The 17737-nt window shown below is 43.9% G+C and overlaps 1 protein-coding gene across 1 annotated transcript; it reads left to right on the top strand.

The window, feature by feature from the left end:
• Window positions 1–931: 931 nt before the first annotated feature.
• Window positions 932–16777, top strand: PPP2CA (protein phosphatase 2 catalytic subunit alpha). The gene is made up of 7 exons (XM_080626967.1): window positions 932–1221; window positions 12970–13179; window positions 13654–13827; window positions 14015–14104; window positions 14486–14647; window positions 15213–15331; window positions 16035–16777. Exons 1-7 carry the CDS (start codon window positions 1120–1122, stop codon window positions 16105–16107), a joined length of 930 nt encoding a protein of 309 aa, XP_080483093.1. The 5' UTR covers window positions 932–1119; the 3' UTR covers window positions 16108–16777.
• Window positions 16778–17737: the final 960 nt, after the last annotated feature.

Below are 17737 nucleotides of genomic sequence, written 5' to 3'. Positions count from 1 at the left end.
CTTCTTACTGCATCTTATTTCCTTCTGACATCTTTTGTTAGGCAGAAAGCAATGTCTGAGTACACCAAGGCAGCTGAGCTCCACTCTTAGTTTCCTGTATTTTGCTAAAAGCTTACACCACACCTCACTTATACTTTCTCTTCTAAAGGGTCATAATAAACACAAGTCTTCCAAGAACTCTTTCAGTATAAATGGTTTACAGGCAAGAAATGCAACACAGTCTTTTTGACCAAAGCACTACGTGGTGGCACAAACCAGGTATTATTTAACGCTCTTGGTCGAGCTGAAAAGATTTATTTCTAAGTACCCAACACCACCAAGTGCCTTCCGCTTCCTTGTTCCCAGAGGAACAAGGTGATGTTCCTCAGGACTACCGGGAAAAGCACCAACACCGCAAACCGACTGCAAACACAAGAGACACTCAACAAGCATTCAGCAGCCGGGCGTTCTGCCCCGTTCGTGCTCCTTGGGGAACGGGGCCCGACCGCCTCACTGCCCTAACGGCTCTGCCGGGAAGGAGCAGGAACCACCACAGCCAACCAGCAACCCCTCACGGCAGCGCCCTTCACTCCCGCCTCAGCGCTGCGGGCTAGGCCACTCCACCTCCCTCAGGTGCACCCCTGCTGAAAAGACCACTAGGTCTCAGCCCAAAGGAGGCGCAGCGCGGTGCTGGGGCAGGTAAAGCCCGCAGCCCCTCACCGAGACCCCGCACCTCAGAAAGCGGCAAAGCCCACCCCTGCCATCCCCTCACGGACACTGCTCCCCGCCGCTTTGTGCCTCCGCGCAGGCGCGGCCGCCTCCCGCCGCTGCGCTGGTCCTCCCCAGCGCGCAAGCGCTGCCCCGCCCAAAGGCGACGCATGCGCCTTTAGCTCCCCCCTCCGGCGTCTCCCTCCTCCTCCCCGTAGTGGAAGCCGAGGCGGTGACGTCAGGAGCGGCGGCCATTACACGGTGTGGTGCGAGGCAGCGGGCGGCAGAGCTGCAGCAGCGGGGAGCGCCGCGCCGCCCGCCGCACACCGGACCCGGCACCGTCCGTCCCGTCCTGCCGCTGGGAGCGCGGATCGCAGGGACCTCCAGGGTGGTGCGGTAGTAGCAGCAGCCGGTGAGGAGGGGGAGAGCGGGATGGAGGAGAAGGTCTTCACCAAGGAGCTCGACCAGTGGGTGGAGCAGCTCAACGAGTGCAAGCAGCTCTCCGAGGGGCAGGTGAAGAGCCTCTGTGAGAAGGTGAGGAGCGGCTGGCGCTGGGGCCGCGGCAGAGGGACTTAGGGGCTGGTCGCTGACGGGAGGCGGCGCTCCGTGCCGGGGCCGCGGCGGCCTCTAGGCGGGAAGGCGAGCGGCCGCGGAGCCGGGGAAGGCGCTGCCGGGCGGGGGGAGGCGCCTCTATGGCGGGGCGCGGGAAGAGGCGCTGGGAGTGAGCGGGCCCGGCGGGCCGGGGCTTCTCGGGGAGCCCGGCGAGCCGCGGCCCCTCCGCGGGCGGATCCGCGCCCCCTCCCGCTGCGCTGGGACCTGGCTCCGCCTCCCGCCTTTTCATCGCCTCCTAAAATGGCGCCGCTGCCGGGATTCTCGGGAGAGACCCCCGAGCGGGGCCGCCATCCCGCTGCGGCGGGGGGGGCCCGGCCGGGATGCACTGCACCGGTACCGGCTCTTCCTGGCGTTCCGCGAGCCTCACTTGGCGCGGCAGGGCGTGTGAGGGGTATCGCGGGTGAATCGGCGCGCTGTGCTGTCACGACACGGTTAGAACGTTAAAGCAGCTCTGGAAGCGTCGCTTATTGCAATGAAAGTAAAAGCTGATGGTAAAGACGGGGTAAAGAGCTGCTGCTGGAACGCAACAGCTTTGATTTTCTTCTTTTTCATGCTATAAATAAGCACAGCCGCGTTTATAACTTAATTGAAGGGTGGATTAGCTTTGGGACTTTGGTTCCTCTGAATGAGGTTCTGGGTTCCATGAAATTCTCTGAGCAGACAGTTGATGTCCCATATAGCCGTTTAATTTTATGGTGATGGATTGAGGATGTTGAGACTCAGATGTTCGAGTACTGTGTTGATTGAGTCATAAAATCAGCCCGGGATAGATCCCCTTTAGTAACATCCAGCTGCATTTTCCAATTGGATTCTAATTCTGGATGTAACATAATAGCTGAGCAGTTCTTTTGGTTACTGAAGCTTTTACGTGTTCCTGCATTTCTAGACTGAAGGTAGAAATATTTATTGACTGCTTGGGAACTGGGAATTATGGAATATGGGAAGTTACTGATGTATTGGGTTTTAAAGAAGCTGGTGTACCTGCCACGAGGAGCAATTAGGATAGTTTAAATTTGGCACCATGCCTTCAAATACTACCGCGTGTTGGTTTGGATTAAATTGCTTCCAGAGGACTGTCTATGAACTTATTAAAGAGCTTGTGGCTTTGGCCAGACAGGTTCTGCTTGAGTACAGATTTTAGTTCACTAGTATTCCAGTAACTTAAAATTGGTACCATCTGATACAGTTTGTGTGTTGCAAGCAAGTGGCAATGTCACTGTCTATTTTTCATGTGCATCTCCAGTGACATCAATTCAGCTTCTTCCTTGTATTGCTTTGCTGGAGGGGTGAGTATTCCACTTGCCATCATTTATGAGCTGATGCTGGTGCAGGGTCCTGGATACTGTGTGAGAGGGTGTGTTTTGTAAGGTTCTGTGGTAACTTATAGGAGCATGAGGAGTACACAAAAAGCTTTCCATTTACTGGGGTTTTAGATGGGTGAGGAGCGTGCAGACCATCAGAAATGCCTTCCTGAGGATACTGTAGTTCCCATCATCGTTATTGCGCAAGATGACATCTTCATTTTCCCCAGTGAAGGATGGAAGTGAGCTGTATTTCTGGATAAATGCCTAGTGCTCATCACTAAAATAATGGGAGAGAAAAGGAAAGGTCACAGAAAGTTGTGTGCCTCAACTGCTGTGTTCTGAGAGACCACAAGAATGTGAGAGAAGTCTACCTGAAAAATAGCATTCAGCAGCCTCATATTGCCTTGAGTTGAGTGGATATGAGCCAGTTCCGGAGCAAAGGTAGCATTTCTCTGGGTAGCATGATACTGTGCTTGAGCTGAAATTCCGTTTCTGTGACTAGTTTGCGGTCAGCACTTTGCAGAGCAGAGCCACGTGGCTGTTTATGTTAAGGAAAGATGAGTTGCTGATAACTACAGGTGGATTTACTGGGACTTTCTGCTGAGAGTAAATTCCTACATGAGTGCTGATGCAAGGAATTTGAAATAGACTCTTGAAGACTGTTCTGTCAGGTCATCTCTGCTGCCTTGAGTGGAAGCTGGGTTTGTGAAAGCAGGTCACTGGTTGAGTTGTGTGCTCTCCTGCTGAGGGACAGCATTTGCTTTAACATGTTCCATGCTTCCAGCGCTGACGCTCAGAAACTTTGCTGAGCTGTGCTTCACGCTTTGATTGTCTGAAGTAGTTTTGTGGATGTAATCACACCCAAAGGTTATGTTTTTCCATAAATAGCTTAATGTGTTAAGGACAGTGTCAAATATAGCTACTGTTCCAAAGGACAGATAAAGACCCTACTAGGTATAGACTGTCATTCTTCACCACTTTGATTTGTAGCTTGGGTTAGTTCAAGTAAACAACTCAGAATACCTGTGCGAGGGCTTTTCCCCAGTAACACTGTTTGATCAGATGATCCTTCTGACTGGTATTTCTTGATCTGCTGGGACTTCATGTGTGCAGACTGGTGCCTAATAGGAGTAAGCCTGAGGGCTCTCTTGTATTTCACTATTGATATCTAAAGCACTTAACAGCTACATACAAACATGACAATTAAATGTGGCCATTCGTGTATCCCAGTTACTTACTTAATGCATCTTGCGTTGTGCCTGGTTACCTGCAGGGTGGTGGTAACTAGGAGAAATGTCTTCCAAGTCTAGGAATAATTTGCAACCATGAATAATACATAATGCTTCCACAGGTGATTTGAAGAAATAGGATCCTCCAAGTGGCAGCTAAGCTACTCCAGGCTTGCTGTGTGTGGTGTATTTTATGTTGTATCAGTTGTGTGACCAGTTGTACATGCTTTGCTTAAGGATTTGATCAGTGCAAGGTTTGAAGTGTTTAAGATGTCCGCTGTATAGTCACTGTTATGTACCAGCAGTGTTTGTGCTGTGAACACTGAATTGTTTATTGACTGTTGTCCATGAACAGAGGAGAAAGGAAGTCCTTATTGCCAGGTGAGGGTTTTTCCACTGGCCATGTTGAATGAAAGGATGCTGGTTTGCAACACTGTTTTCATATACTTTGTGAGGGTCTTGCCTCCTCACCAGTGTATTAAATGCTCTTTTCTCACAGGTGGTGGGGGTGTGCGTTGCTCAGGAAGGTGGGATGTTAGTCTAAAAATGCTTAAAGGAATGAGCTGAATCTGTGCATAGAGTCTCCACTGGTTATTTTAGCAGTCTAGTGCAGGTGGAGGCAGAGATGTCAGAGTCTCTCCCTTGGAAATACCAGTCTGTAATTCAGAGGGTTTGAATGTGGCATGGAGTTTGTAGAACAAGATGACAGGATGGTCATATGCTTTGTGGAGTGTTTGGGTTCTCTTCTCATGTGCTTGAATTACTAGTCTCTGAATAGACAGTGCTGCTATCCCAAAATCTTTTAAACTAAGTGAAGGGCTGATACTGAGAAAGCATTCCAGAAACCTTGATTCAAGCCTTGTTTCCTGCAGCTTTTGATCTGTGACAGTGATCTTGCTTTCATTTGCTTTTTGATTTGTCACCAGTGTTAATTTTCATAGTGTAAATATGTTTCTGGGCCATCCTGTTCTCTGGTATGTTCCTTGTCAATGGTGTATTTTTTAATGTTTTTCCTTGTTGCAGAACTTCCACCTTTGTTTAACACCAGATCTTCCAACCTAGAGACTGATCATGGCTGAGAACTAACCAAACATGCATGGACCCACTGCAGTGTGTGAGCTGCTTAGGTTAAGTGCCGTAGGTCTGGGAGGGCAGTATGTAATGCTGAACCTTTCTTTTGGGTCAAAAAACCTTGCCTGTGCAACCCAAGTTCAGTTCCTCTAATGCATGGCACTGGCAAGTTTTGTGGATCTCACTCCTGTATTTTAAGCTATTTCTGCCCTGAGATGTCTGCCCCATTTCTTTTTCAGACAGAGGCAGGCACATGATCCCTTCTGCCTCCTCTGCTGTTGAGAGTTGCCTTTCTTAGCCGATTATTTTTGGCCAAAAGTGAATGGTTTAAACTGTCCCCAGCTGCATTTGCCGGGGCTTTTCCATTAGCTAGCTTCTGCATTTCCACATCCTTACACGTAACCATCACATAGAACTATTCTTCAAACTAAGCTGATTGTAAAAATGAATGTTGCTGTCTGAACTGGCTGTAAATCAACTGAAAAACCCTCTCCAACAAATCTTCCAATCAGTGAGAGTTTCCATGGGCTGTGTATTGGACATTTGTGTCCCTCCACCCCTACCCCAGCAGAAGAACATGGATCTGGAAGGTGCAGCATTTCAGTTCCTGCTTGCTACTGCACTATCTCCTGGATTCAGTGACAAGGAAACCCTTGCACTGCTGCCAGTGCTGTGTGTGGAGGGGCTTCTTCAGTTGTTCCCGGGGCTGTGGGAGATCAGAAGATGGTTTAGAACACATTTGCTGCTGCTTCGTTGAAGATACCTGGGGATCAAGCTGTTGATGGGTGCATATAATTAAACCTTCATTTCTCAAGAGTTGCAGGTGTATTGCAAAAAGCCCTTGGTGACATTTTAATAAGTGTGTTTCAGATTATTCTGGAACACTCCACAAAAAAAGATCCTTTCATTCCCAGTGCTGTGTGTTTTTTCCTTTTTGTGATGGTTGGTAATATAAAATGGAAATTGTCTTTTTACACAAAAGGCATTTGAAGCATCGGCCTTGCCAGGCTTCTCACCTAGTCCTGATTATACTTACAGCGCTTGTGTGTATGAGAATTTAGTCGTGTATGTGCTAGGTCTTGTAGCATCAGCAGCTTTCTAATTCTTTCTCCAATTCTGGTAAATTCTGTAAAATGGAATTCTGCTGACAGGTGGGTTTTTTAATTACAACATTAGTTGTGATCAAATAGGAGTGAAGGGTATTTTTGTGTTGGTTTAGAAGTTATTTTAAAGTAACAGAAGTAAGCACTTGTAAGTCACAACAAGTTCCTACTTGAGTCCTACCAGTTTAAGGCTCAGGACACGGATGAGGCTGCAAATGGATGTCCTTTCCAAAGGGTAGCTGTGGTTAGGCTGCTGCCTAGGCAGATCTGATGACAGTCCTGCTCTGTGATTGCTCCCTTACCATTTTCAGGTTGTCATCTGAGTTGCCTTAAACAGTGTAATAACCACCCTGGCTGCTGTGTCTGCAGGAGGTGCGGAGGCTTCGGACAAAGGGCTGTGTGAGGAGAGTCAATGGAGCAGTGATTGGATTTCCATACTTGCTTAGGAGCCCTTAAACACTACATCTGTGCTCAGTAACACAGTTGTTGCCCTTGGTTCCTTTTAAGTGGTGTGTTTAGCTGGAAAACTAGTTTATTCCTGGCTAAATAATAAATATTGGAGCTCAATTGTTCAATAGTCAGGTCTCCAACATTTCTGCTAGGTATATTGACAATACCTTCCAATAGAGGTGTTACATGTGTGCTAGTTTGAATGCATTTCTTGAGTTTTGACACATGTGCCCACCCTATTCTCCAATGGTATCCTTTAACATGACCCTTCCTAGCTGTGCTTGGAGTTATTTGAGCAAAAGAGAAACCATTTGGGTTTACTACGTGAAGCCTGACTTGGGGATATGAGGTACAGCTAGTTTGGGAATAGTTTTAGCCTCATTCTTTTATTATTTTAATAACTGGAATGATACAAGATGAACAGAGCTTGTTCTACAGATGGGATGAAGATCCTGTCTGTGTAAGCGGTCAGCTTTATGTGTTGCTATTGTTGCTGTGTTCCTTGGAACTCTAGTGTAGAGCGGAAGGTGTCTGCCTTTCCTGAGCTATTTGGCCTCCTATATTTCTCTTAAAAGATTTTTCTAGTCTTTGTTTTTCTTTTAATTCAAGGTTAAAGGCACTAAGGTCTTTATGAGGCAAAGATTTCCCATCCTCATTTTCCATCTGATCTTGTCAACTACTGCTACTTAAATAGCTGTTCCCCTTCTCCTAAATCTGCCTCCAAGGGACAGAACACTCCTTCCAGTCATGCTGAGTGTGTAGGACTGCTGATGATGTCTCCAAATGGAAGTGTGGAGGGGACTGTCAGGGCTATGAATGGTGTCAGTCCTTGCTTTGCAGTACAAAGGACTAGAGGGTTGTTTGGCAGAAGTTTACCACCTGGGTGCCTTTGTGTGGACCTTGAATTAACAGAAGGAAAGTTGTCTCATCTTACATGTAGCACTGGCATGAGGATTGATCTTCCTTTGGCTGACATCTTGTGTTTAACTTTCTCTCTTCTAACCAAATAGAAATTGCTAAAGGAGTAAGGGAGTTGTTGCTGGGTAGTGGAGCAGTGAACAAGGGTACATTCCTGTGTGTTGTGAGATATAAAGCTGATTGAATTTTATGCTTTTTGGTTAGTTAATTGTCTGTTCTTGTTCACTGACAGGCATTGATGCATAAGCTGCAAACCTTTCATTTTGTGCACTTGGAATTAAAATGGAACTTCTGAGACAATTTGTTAGTTCTGTGTGCCCTATGCCAAGAAAATGAAGGCTGCAAATATAGTGACCACATCATGACGTGTTCTCAGGAGCTGTGCTGTGACTGACCAGGCGTACCTTGTTTTGCTTCACTGAGTTCTAAACCTGCAGCATTGCTGGTAGTGAAAGAGTTTAGAAGTGGAGATGTCACAAACTAGAGAGGAAACAGATCCCTTTTCTTCTCCTTCAGTCCTGGGAAAAGAGTATTTTGCTGCTGTGGCTTCTTCTGTGTGGATAGAAATCCTGGTCGGTCTTACTTTGGAATGCTAAATAATTAAATGTCAGTGGGGAGCTTTGTATTTGAATTTTGTTCCCACTTCTCCATTCACAATGAACTCCTCAGTGTATTCCCAGCAGTATGACTTGGTCTCCCATTTGTGTGATACATTATCTGCCTCACACCTTCATCATAGAAGGGTGGGTTTGGAGGCCTCATTTTTCAAGTTTTGTTTAAAATGTCAGACAATGAATGAAAATCCCTTCTGCTCTAAAAATGGTGAGTCTTCTGTCTGAATGTGTTCCCTTTCCTCTGCAAGTAAAGAGTGGGGGAAACGCTAAAATTGAAAGAAGTGAATGCTTTCACTCTGCAGAAGACTTGCTGACTGTAATGAATGACTTTGCTTGGAACTGGACTCTGTTCCAGGCCACAGTGTCAGGCCAGCTAAAGCCAGTGTTCATCCCAATTAGCTGATCATTGTGCCTTTAGTCACATCCTGTGCATCTTGATGACAGGAAATTATGGGTGTGATTTAAGTCTTAGATCTCATTGAAGCATCTTTATGGTAACTACAAATACCCATTATTTTCCTTGGTTACAGTGGATGCTTCTCCACACTCACTTTACTAGACAGCGTGGTGGGTTGCAGGTGTGAATTCTGGTCTGCCAAGACTGACATGGTACCATCTGCAAGCATGACTTTGGAGCTGTGTTGTCAGATTAAACTAATGGTTGTATTTCCTTTACTGAGTTAGTAGTAATCTTTTTCAGGGTAGATACTTCGTTTGAGTTGGCAGAGCTCCTGCTAGAATGTATGGTGCTAAGAAGGGGTTAGAGTAATTGAGAACCTTCTGGTATGTTCTGGAAACACAAAGGAATTTGGGTACAGATGGATTAATAGGGTTTTTTTAGAAATGGACCACTTGAAATGAGTTCTGTTTGGCAGGGTTGGTGATGTACTCTGCTTATGAGGGAAACTTGCTTGTGCTCAGAGTAAGTTGGAAGAGAGAATGGATGGATTACAGCTTATACGGCACTTGTTTTGGAACATTAATCTGTGGTGTATATGGTAAAGATACATACAGGGAACCAGGGAAATAGGAGATACCTCTGCAGACATACAGCCCCTGCATCTCATTGTGAAGACCTGAAAATCATACGGTAGCTTTAATTGTCCTACAGGGTTTTTAATTAATGTCCCTGACTATTCATTGTAAAATGCAGAGTTTACACTTGGATCTTGCATTGTCCTAAAACAATGAAGCTAATCTTTGTATTTTAAGAACAGTGTTCTGCATGAATGTGCTTTGTAAACAGAGGCAACAGAACAGTGCTTTATTGTTCATCTGGCCGTGGAGATGTGCAGCAGTCCAGAATGTTTTAATTCTTAAATACCAGCTACTTGCCTTACAATAAAGTGAAAATTTGTTGTTTTCTGTGTGTTTAACCCAGTAATGGTTTTATTCTGGTTGTCTTTTGGGTGTTTTGGGATGGTACAGGTTGCTTTCTTCCATCAAAATGGCTGAGTAAGCCAATGTTTCAGATACCAAGTAGGAATGAATTCCTGTCACTATGACTAAGCTTAAGTGTACTTGATACGTGCTTATTGTGTGAATTTTGAGGTTGCACTAAGTAAAATACGTGACTTTCCACCTCAGCATTTGTCTATGACAGCATTTTCTTAGTTCTTACGATCTTGTGCAGCCATATCTGATAGCTACATGGTTTTTCTGCATTAGACTTTATTGGTGCTTGGCTGTAAAGTCAGCATTTATCAACTTAATGTAATGGGTTCTTTTCAGTCTTAGTCTCTATTCATTTGCACTTGATTTTGAAAGCTGAGAGTGTGTAGTGCTGAATAAACAGTTCAGCTGATTTGGAGGTAGGGTATTAACCATAATGTAGTAGGCTGGGATACCGAGTTCTTGCCTAAGTTAATCTATTTTAAATCATAGAATGCCACCCCATGTTAAACTTCCTGTGGTGTGGGGTTATCATCAATCCTTAGAAGGATTGAAGACATGCTGTCTTAATGTTAAGAATTGCTAAGCACTGAGAGAAGACTGGGAAATAAAAGCACTAGTAAGAGTTCGAGAAAAATCTGGTTCAGAATTGCATAATTGTTTATCTTGGTGACAGGCAATGAAACCTGGATGTTTCAAAATGCTGATGGCAAAATACTGCCAAGTGTTGCACTATCGGCATCATGGCAATAGGTCAGCGGGGTTTTGAAGTACAAGGAATTCGGTGTGTGCCTCTCTAGTTCGGCATCATCAGGTGGTTTGATCGAGAAGTACACTGTACTGAAGGCTGCTGAAAAATGCTCTACTCGTTCCTCGCTGTGAGGAAGTGTAAGAGAGCTGCTGGTGGGAAGCCCGGTTTGCTGGGGGAGAGGATGGAGTTGCACGATGTGGCTGAGCAAGTAGCGTCATTGTGGATCTCGGAGCAAAGATCAGTAATGAGGGAGTGGAACCAGATGAGACTGCGCAGGGTGGTGGGGTCCAGTACAGGGTCAGGGTCACAGACACTTCAGCAGCGACAGCTTACCTCCGTGGGGCTTGAATTGTGAAATTCTAGTACTATATGTGCTGTTACTGTACTAACTTATGTTATGGTACAGTGTGTTAAACCATATTTTGCTTTACCCTTTCATAGGAATTGATGTAATGTGGACGTGTGGGTATGGTTCATGAGGCACTTGTTTGGTTTCACTTGTTACTTTTTTCTACTTCCAGCTCTTCTGAAGTTCTTTAGTAGAGGCAAACATACTGCTTAAGCACATTAGCATATGCCACTGTTAATGCTGTGGGACATAAGGCAGTAAATGGACTGAGCAGTTTGTAACACAGTATTCCATGAAACTTAGAACATGGAAATGCTGAAATCCCTGCACCAGCATTCCCCCACTGCAGGATTTAAATGGAGATTGCTGTTTTGCAGGTTGATCTGGAACAGTCTTTTTCCATGAGAGTAGCTGTCTGACTTATCTAGGTGTTTGGTCATATGCATATCTGAGTGATTTAATATTTCAGAAACTGAGGAAGCAACAGCTCCATTGCTGAGAACGGTGCCAGTTTAATCTCAGTCAGCATAAACGTTGCATGCCTTTGATGAAAAATGAATGCTGCATTCCTTGTGCAGTGCTTCCACTGCGTTAAGAAAACACAGCAGTAGAAAGCATCCTAATTACAGAGGAGGTTTTTCATGTTGAAGCACTATCGGCATCTGCAGTGTTCTGTGTCAAAAGAATTAAGGTGGCTAAAGGTTCTGAATGTAATAGTGTATTAGAAGAGGTGAAAGCTGTTAAAACACCTTCAAAACATCCGGTGAGTGTCACTGCATAAAAATGAACTTCAGTCAGGCTATCTTAAAATAAATGTACACTTTTAGCACCAACCACAAGCCAGCAATGACCTATCTTTAGTACTAGGCAGAGCATGAGTGGAAACTGTCACGTGAGATTGACTTTTGATGTAAATATGTCTGTAGAGTGATTTAACTCTGCTGCTCATGCTGTAATATCTAATGTTCAGTGTTGTGCAGGGTGCTAAACCACAATTGCGTTTCTTCCCAGTATTGAATGAAACACTGAGTTTCATGACCTTCCACACACACCTGTGTGTGGCTGGTGCTCCTCTTGTTTGAAGTGGTGACTGTGGTGGTTAGCCTGGACCATGTGCAGCAACAGTGAGACCACTTCTGTGCAGCTGACAGCTTCATGAAGAGGGTGGACAGCATGTTTCTTAATGGCTTGGCTCATGTCAATACCCAGTATTCAATATACTGTTTAGATTTTAACTTCAAATGCTTTTCCTACCCTTTTTAAACTCTAATGCTCTTTGGTTTATGGTGAATTCTCTAATGTTGTCTCAAAATACTTAGCAGAACCCCCAAAAATGAGTACCCTGCTTTAGTTGTCAGTGTGGGTTTGAGGAGGTTAAGAATAAGTGACCCTAAAATGAATGTGGTGTTGCTCTTCCATCTGATGTGTGCTTCAGAACATTTTGGATCCAGTGTGGCATACACATAGATGGGTATTTGGTGCTGTCTCTGCAAATCTTGTTGGTACCTTGGGTTATAAAATGGAACATAGTTTTTGTACATTCTCTTGTCATTCTGGCAGTGAGGCAGGAAAGGAATCCTGTCTGAACAGGAGCACTGGCAGTCGAAAGGGATGGAAATCTCTGTAGATGTAAACTTGTTACTATTTATAATCCTAATACCCCCTTGATTTAGAAAATTATTGTGGCATGTGTTTGGTGGCTGTGCTGAGAACAAGCTGCAGCAACTGGCAGTGTGATGGTACGAATAAGGAATTTGGGGGATTTCAAAGTTACCTTTCTGATGCTATATTTAGTTTGTTCTTCACACAAATTGCCTTTGTCTGCAACTGCTACATACACAGCTCTGTGGGGAAAAAATGGTATGGGGAAGGTGTTTCCCTCCTTTGGTTCATGAAGACACAACTTAAACACAAAGCTTGTTCAGAGAGCTTTTGCTGCACTTACCTGCCCGAGGGAGAGCCTCGGTTTTGGTCATGTCCAATTCAGGCTTTCAATTGGAGATAAGACTGGCATGAGTATTAGATTTAGTGTTTCCTATGGACTTCTTCAGTTGGAGCAGTGATGATCATTGATTTAGGCTTCATGGAATCATTTGTGTAGAAAGTCTGAAGTTTGTCTTATGCTGGAAACTAATCCTGGGATACCTTCCTCAAGGAGGGGAAGAAACCATCAAACCAAATTGCTGCTGCTAATACAGGGCTGCATAAAGCAAAATGGCATTTTAAGTAAGCTCTTATCTCAAGCACTTCAGTGAAGGAGTCCATGGCAGGGAGGTTGGAACTACATGATCTTAAGGTCCTTTCCAACCCTAACTATTCTATGATTAAGGTCCTTTCCAACCCTAACTATTCTATGATTAAGGTCCTTTCCAACCCTAACTATCCTATGATTCTATAAAGAGATCAAGTGGTAGAGTGCATAGAGCGTACTTGGAATGCAATGACTGTTCATGGACAGATTCACTGTATGTGTTTGTTTTGTTCTCCAGGCTAAGGAAATCCTGACAAAGGAGTCTAACGTACAGGAGGTGCGATGTCCAGTCACAGTCTGTGGAGATGTCCATGGACAATTTCACGACCTCATGGAACTTTTCAGAATTGGAGGCAAATCACCAGACACAAACTATTTGTTTATGGGGGACTATGTTGACAGAGGCTATTATTCAGTCGAAACAGTCACATTGCTTGTAGCTCTTAAGGTACCTTTTCTTCTCTGCTGTATGATTCTGTATAAAAATGTATGTATTTACTCTTCTGACTGTGTTTAATATCTCTTATGATTTGTATTACATTGGTATTATATATAGAAACTAAATGCTGGCTGTCTTGGTTTTCTAAGATGCTTCTGAAAGGTTCAGTTAATGCTGCATTTATTTTTACTTGCCTGAGTAGCAATCCTTAATTCTCTTGGGGAGATCATCTTAATGCCCAGATGTAGTGAAATCCACTAGTAACAATGAATAACATCTAGAATTCATCTCTGGAGTATTGGGCAGCTGAAGATTTGAATGAATTATCCCTTCTTGCTCAAAGGTTATAATTGACTCTTCATCTTAAGAAGGGTTTGGTTTTCATTGCTTTATTGACACATGATGGGAGGTGAGGGGGGCAGATGGTTTTGTGGGGTTTTTGGGAAGACACGTGTTTTATTGCTTCTAAACTGTTACATTTAGGTCCGGTACCGTGAACGCATCACAATTCTCCGAGGGAACCACGAAAGCAGGCAAATCACACAAGTATATGGTTTCTACGATGAATGTTTAAGAAAATATGGAAATGCAAACGTTTGGAAATACTTCACAGACCTTTTTGATTACTTGCCTCTAACTGCCTTGGTGGATGGCCAGGTATGTTGGTATCTGATAGTGTTAAACATTTCTACTTGTAAAAGGAGCTGGTAATACTGTATTCTAGCAGCTCTCAGCTTTAAAGGAAGCTCTTGCTGATTTTTATCCTCCTATTTGTACTGATCAGTTAGTTGTACTGATAGATGAAGTTTATATCATTTACATTGATTATATCTCACTGTTGCAGATTTTCTGTCTACATGGTGGCCTCTCTCCATCGATAGATACACTGGATCACATCAGAGCACTTGATCGCTTGCAGGAAGTTCCCCATGAGGTACTGAAAACTAACCTTCTGAACTGGTGGGATCCATGATTCAGCACCATACTGGGTGCTTGAGTACACAGGCTGAAAATGAAATTCACAACTTAGCAGGTTGAAAGTGCCTGGCTTCCTGTTGTAGTTTCGTGAAGGAGCAGGTTCTTGCCTAAAGAAAGAAACTTTGTAGTGTGCCTGGACTCACAACAGGCACAACTGAATGATGTCGGAGGTGAGAACTGTTGCTATGAATATTCTTCATTCAGGTCACCTACTTGGCAGTATTTAAAGTGTTAAATGCACTCGGTGTGCAGGGGTGGTGCACGTGGAGGTTTATGGTGGTTTTGTTTGGGTTTGGTTTCTTGCACTCTGTTCCTGAAACATCTGTGTCTCTTGCAGGGTCCAATGTGTGACTTGTTATGGTCAGACCCGGATGATCGCGGTGGCTGGGGCATTTCTCCTCGAGGTGCAGGTTATACATTTGGACAGGATATTTCAGAAACCTTTAACCATGCTAATGGCCTTACGTTGGTTTCGAGAGCTCATCAGTTGGTAATGGAGGTAAGCAGGACAGCCTGGGTGTTTGAACTTCTGATTGCAGAGCTGCTCCATTAATGCCATACTCCGTGCGTTGGAGATGTGCATATGCTGTTGTCAGCAATTGCTGATCCAGCTGAAAGGCTTCAGAAACTCCACTCTGACAGTATTCATGTGCTACTAAAGGAGTTTCTCGATCTAACAGTGGAGTAACCTTTAATTTGGCCTCTGTTCTGAAAATTCACAGTAATGTCCCAAAAGAGACATTAGCAGTAGATGTGGTATTGTATTTCTGTGTAGGTGAAAAGGCTCCTAAACATAAATGCCGAGTCCCTCAATGAAAAAATGCACATAAATTGCATTATTTTTAATGTTTAGTTCTTCCTTACTAGTAAGAAGCAACATATGAAGGCCAAAACTCCTTTTTCTTTCAAGGAGACAAAGATACAGCCTTCATCTTATTTCTGGTGACCCTACAACTGCCACTTGTTTTTGCACATTGAAAATCCGGTTGTTAGTCAGGTGGTTATATGGGGTGGATACAGGTAGTGAAGGTGGCTGTCATCGTTCCCTTTCTTTCCCTCTCCAGGGGTACAACTGGTGCCATGACCGAAACGTAGTAACAATTTTCAGCGCTCCAAATTACTGTTACCGCTGTGGCAACCAGGCTGCAATCATGGAACTTGATGATACTCTAAAATACTCCTTGTAAGTATGCTTGAAAATGAGAATTACATTGTCCATGATATTAAGATAGCTGCTGTAGTAAGGTACTACTTAATTATTGTGTTAAGGTTGGGCTTTTTCCCTGTATGCTTTTGGGAGGTGAAGAGAATGTGGAATTGTTGGGTTAGTCACATCTAAAGACATCTTGTCTGTCAGATTAAAGTGAGACTCCCTGGTTTTGTGTAAGTGGAGTTTAATGAAAGTCTGTGATTTGAGAGTAGGAGTGCTCTGTCATGCCTGAGGTGATGTCCTGACTTCTGGAATGCTTGAATTCCTCAGATGTCAGGATGTCATTGTCTTTTTCAATGAGGTTTCTAAATAACTATCTCAGCAGCAGCTTCACTAGTAAATGAGGCAAAAGCATTGGGTAAACTGCCCCCTTTGACAGTCACCGGAGGCTTCAGCTTTCTAAATACATAGTACTGTGTGACCAGTTTGACTCTTAAATCTAAGACTCATTTCTCTCCAGTCCTTTGTAGTAATCCTGACAGGAGTTTTAAGATACGGGGGTTATAAATACATACTAATAGAAGGAGCAGAAGTTGAACACTTGCTCTAGAATAAGACTTTAACTGGTTCAAAAGACTTAGCTGCATTTAAGGCCACTGCTACCGTAATTCATGTGTGAAACATACCTGAGTGCAAAGGGAACTCTGGCAGTGTCATTAATAGCTGTGCTTTTCAGCTTGCAGTTCGATCCGGCGCCGCGCAGAGGTGAACCGCATGTGACTCGTCGCACCCCAGACTACTTCCTGTAAAGAGATTTTAGCCCTGTACAGTATTGCCATGAACCGTACGTTGACCTAAAGAAAACGGGAAGAGCAACAGTAACTCCAAAGTGTCAGAAAATATTTAACAGTCAAACTTGTTTTCACATGGACCAAAAGACGTGCCATATTCAAATACAAAGCCTCTTGTCGTCAACAACTGTGACCACTTTAGAATGAACCAGTTCATTGCATGCTGAAGCAACATTGTTGGTCAAGAAACCAGTTTCTGGCATAGCGCTATTTGTAGTTACTTTTGCTTTCTCTGAGAGACTGCAAATAATAAGATGTAGACATTAACACCTCGTGAATACATTTAACTTTCCATTTAGCTCTAGCTTTATTCAGCATGACTGTAGATAAGGGTAGCAGCAAACAATCATTGAAGCTTAAAGAACATTTTTAAAGTAAGTACCAAGGCCTCATATTTGTTCTGAAACTGTTGGTTTTATTTTCAGGGAATACTGTTTAATTTAATTGTATTTGATTTTCTTTTTTTTGTCTGCACTCAGTTCCCTTTTCCACTCTTGGCCCTTCCATATTGTCCCTTGTAATTGTCCAAGGATAGTGAATTACTTTGAACAGAACTGTTTTTTTTCTGTAAAACAATGTGACTGCAGGACAGAGCTGCAGTGTTTTTCATAATAAACTTGTGAACTAAGTATGGAAACATGTCAAATCCTAATTGCATCTCAGGTGTAATAAACTGACACGTAGCTGGATGGGGTTTAGAAACTTGCATAGGAATTTCCACCCGGAATAACTACAACTTGAGGTGGTTGGAGTGTGCTGGAGATCCATCTCAATTCTGTGCCAGGGAGGTGCCTGGTTGTGTGGCATTGTGCAGCTGAGAGCGGAGCTGCTTGTTCTTGCCATGCTGCTCTGCTGAAGTGCTCAAATGGAAGATAGAGGATCTCTGTATTCATTGAGCCTGGCTTTATTCAAGTGTAAATCTGAGTTTGAGTCATTTACAATGGAGGTACTAAAATATTTCATTGTCTGAAACACTAAGAATAAAGCCATTTTCTAAAGGAAGTAACTTGAAATGCAGTACTACGTGTATTGGCCAGGCTCCATCCTGAAAGCCAGCGGTGTGTGGGTTATGGGCACTTCTGTTAAAATAGATCCTTTCTACTGATTTGTTTCAGGATTTGAACCCTGATCTGATTATTTTCTTCAAAAGAGAAATTCACATTTTATGCCTTCAATGCCTTGAAATTCATTGGCCGTACCTTAAGATGTATCTGACTGTTGTTTTAATGGAGGACTTCATAATTAGCAAAGAAGGTGCTGCCTTTTACCAGGCATTACTTCATTCCTTTTCTGAAAGGCTTGAGTGGTGGCTGCTTTCCTTCAGCAAGAATGCAGCCTTGGCCTGGAGGTTGGGTTCCAAATGGCTTCTGGAGAGCACTTGCTCCTCTGCAGTTTGATCTCTTTCAGGAAGAAGTGTGTCCTAAAATACGTGTATCTGAAGTGTCTGGTTTTAGTGTATCAGGAAGTTTTGCTTTGATCACTGCTGTAGAGAGCAGTTCCCTTCAAATTCCCTTCACTTGCCAGTCTCTGGAAGTGGCTTTGTAGCAGAACTTTGTGCCTTAACTGACACCTTTACTGCCAGGGTAGT

This window comes from Psittacula echo (assembly GCF_963264785.1).
Source record: "Psittacula echo genome assembly, chromosome: 11".
Classification (NCBI taxonomy): Eukaryota; Metazoa; Chordata; class Aves; order Psittaciformes; family Psittacidae; genus Psittacula; species Psittacula echo.
The sequence above is the reverse complement of the archived record's forward strand: the minus strand, read 5'-3'. Positions and strand labels throughout refer to the sequence as shown.

Excerpts from the sequence above, each read along its gene's own strand:
- PPP2CA (XM_080626967.1), top strand. The coding sequence starts at position 1,120 with ATGGAGGAGAAGGTCTTCACCAAGGAGCTCGACCAGTGGGTGGAGCAG. Across the intron at positions 13,828-14,014 it reads CTGCCTTGGTGGATGGCCAG|ATTTTCTGTCTACATGGTGG; the intron begins GTATGTTGGTAT and ends TCACTGTTGCAG. Across the intron at positions 14,105-14,485 it reads TGCAGGAAGTTCCCCATGAG|GGTCCAATGTGTGACTTGTT; the intron begins GTACTGAAAACT and ends TGTCTCTTGCAG.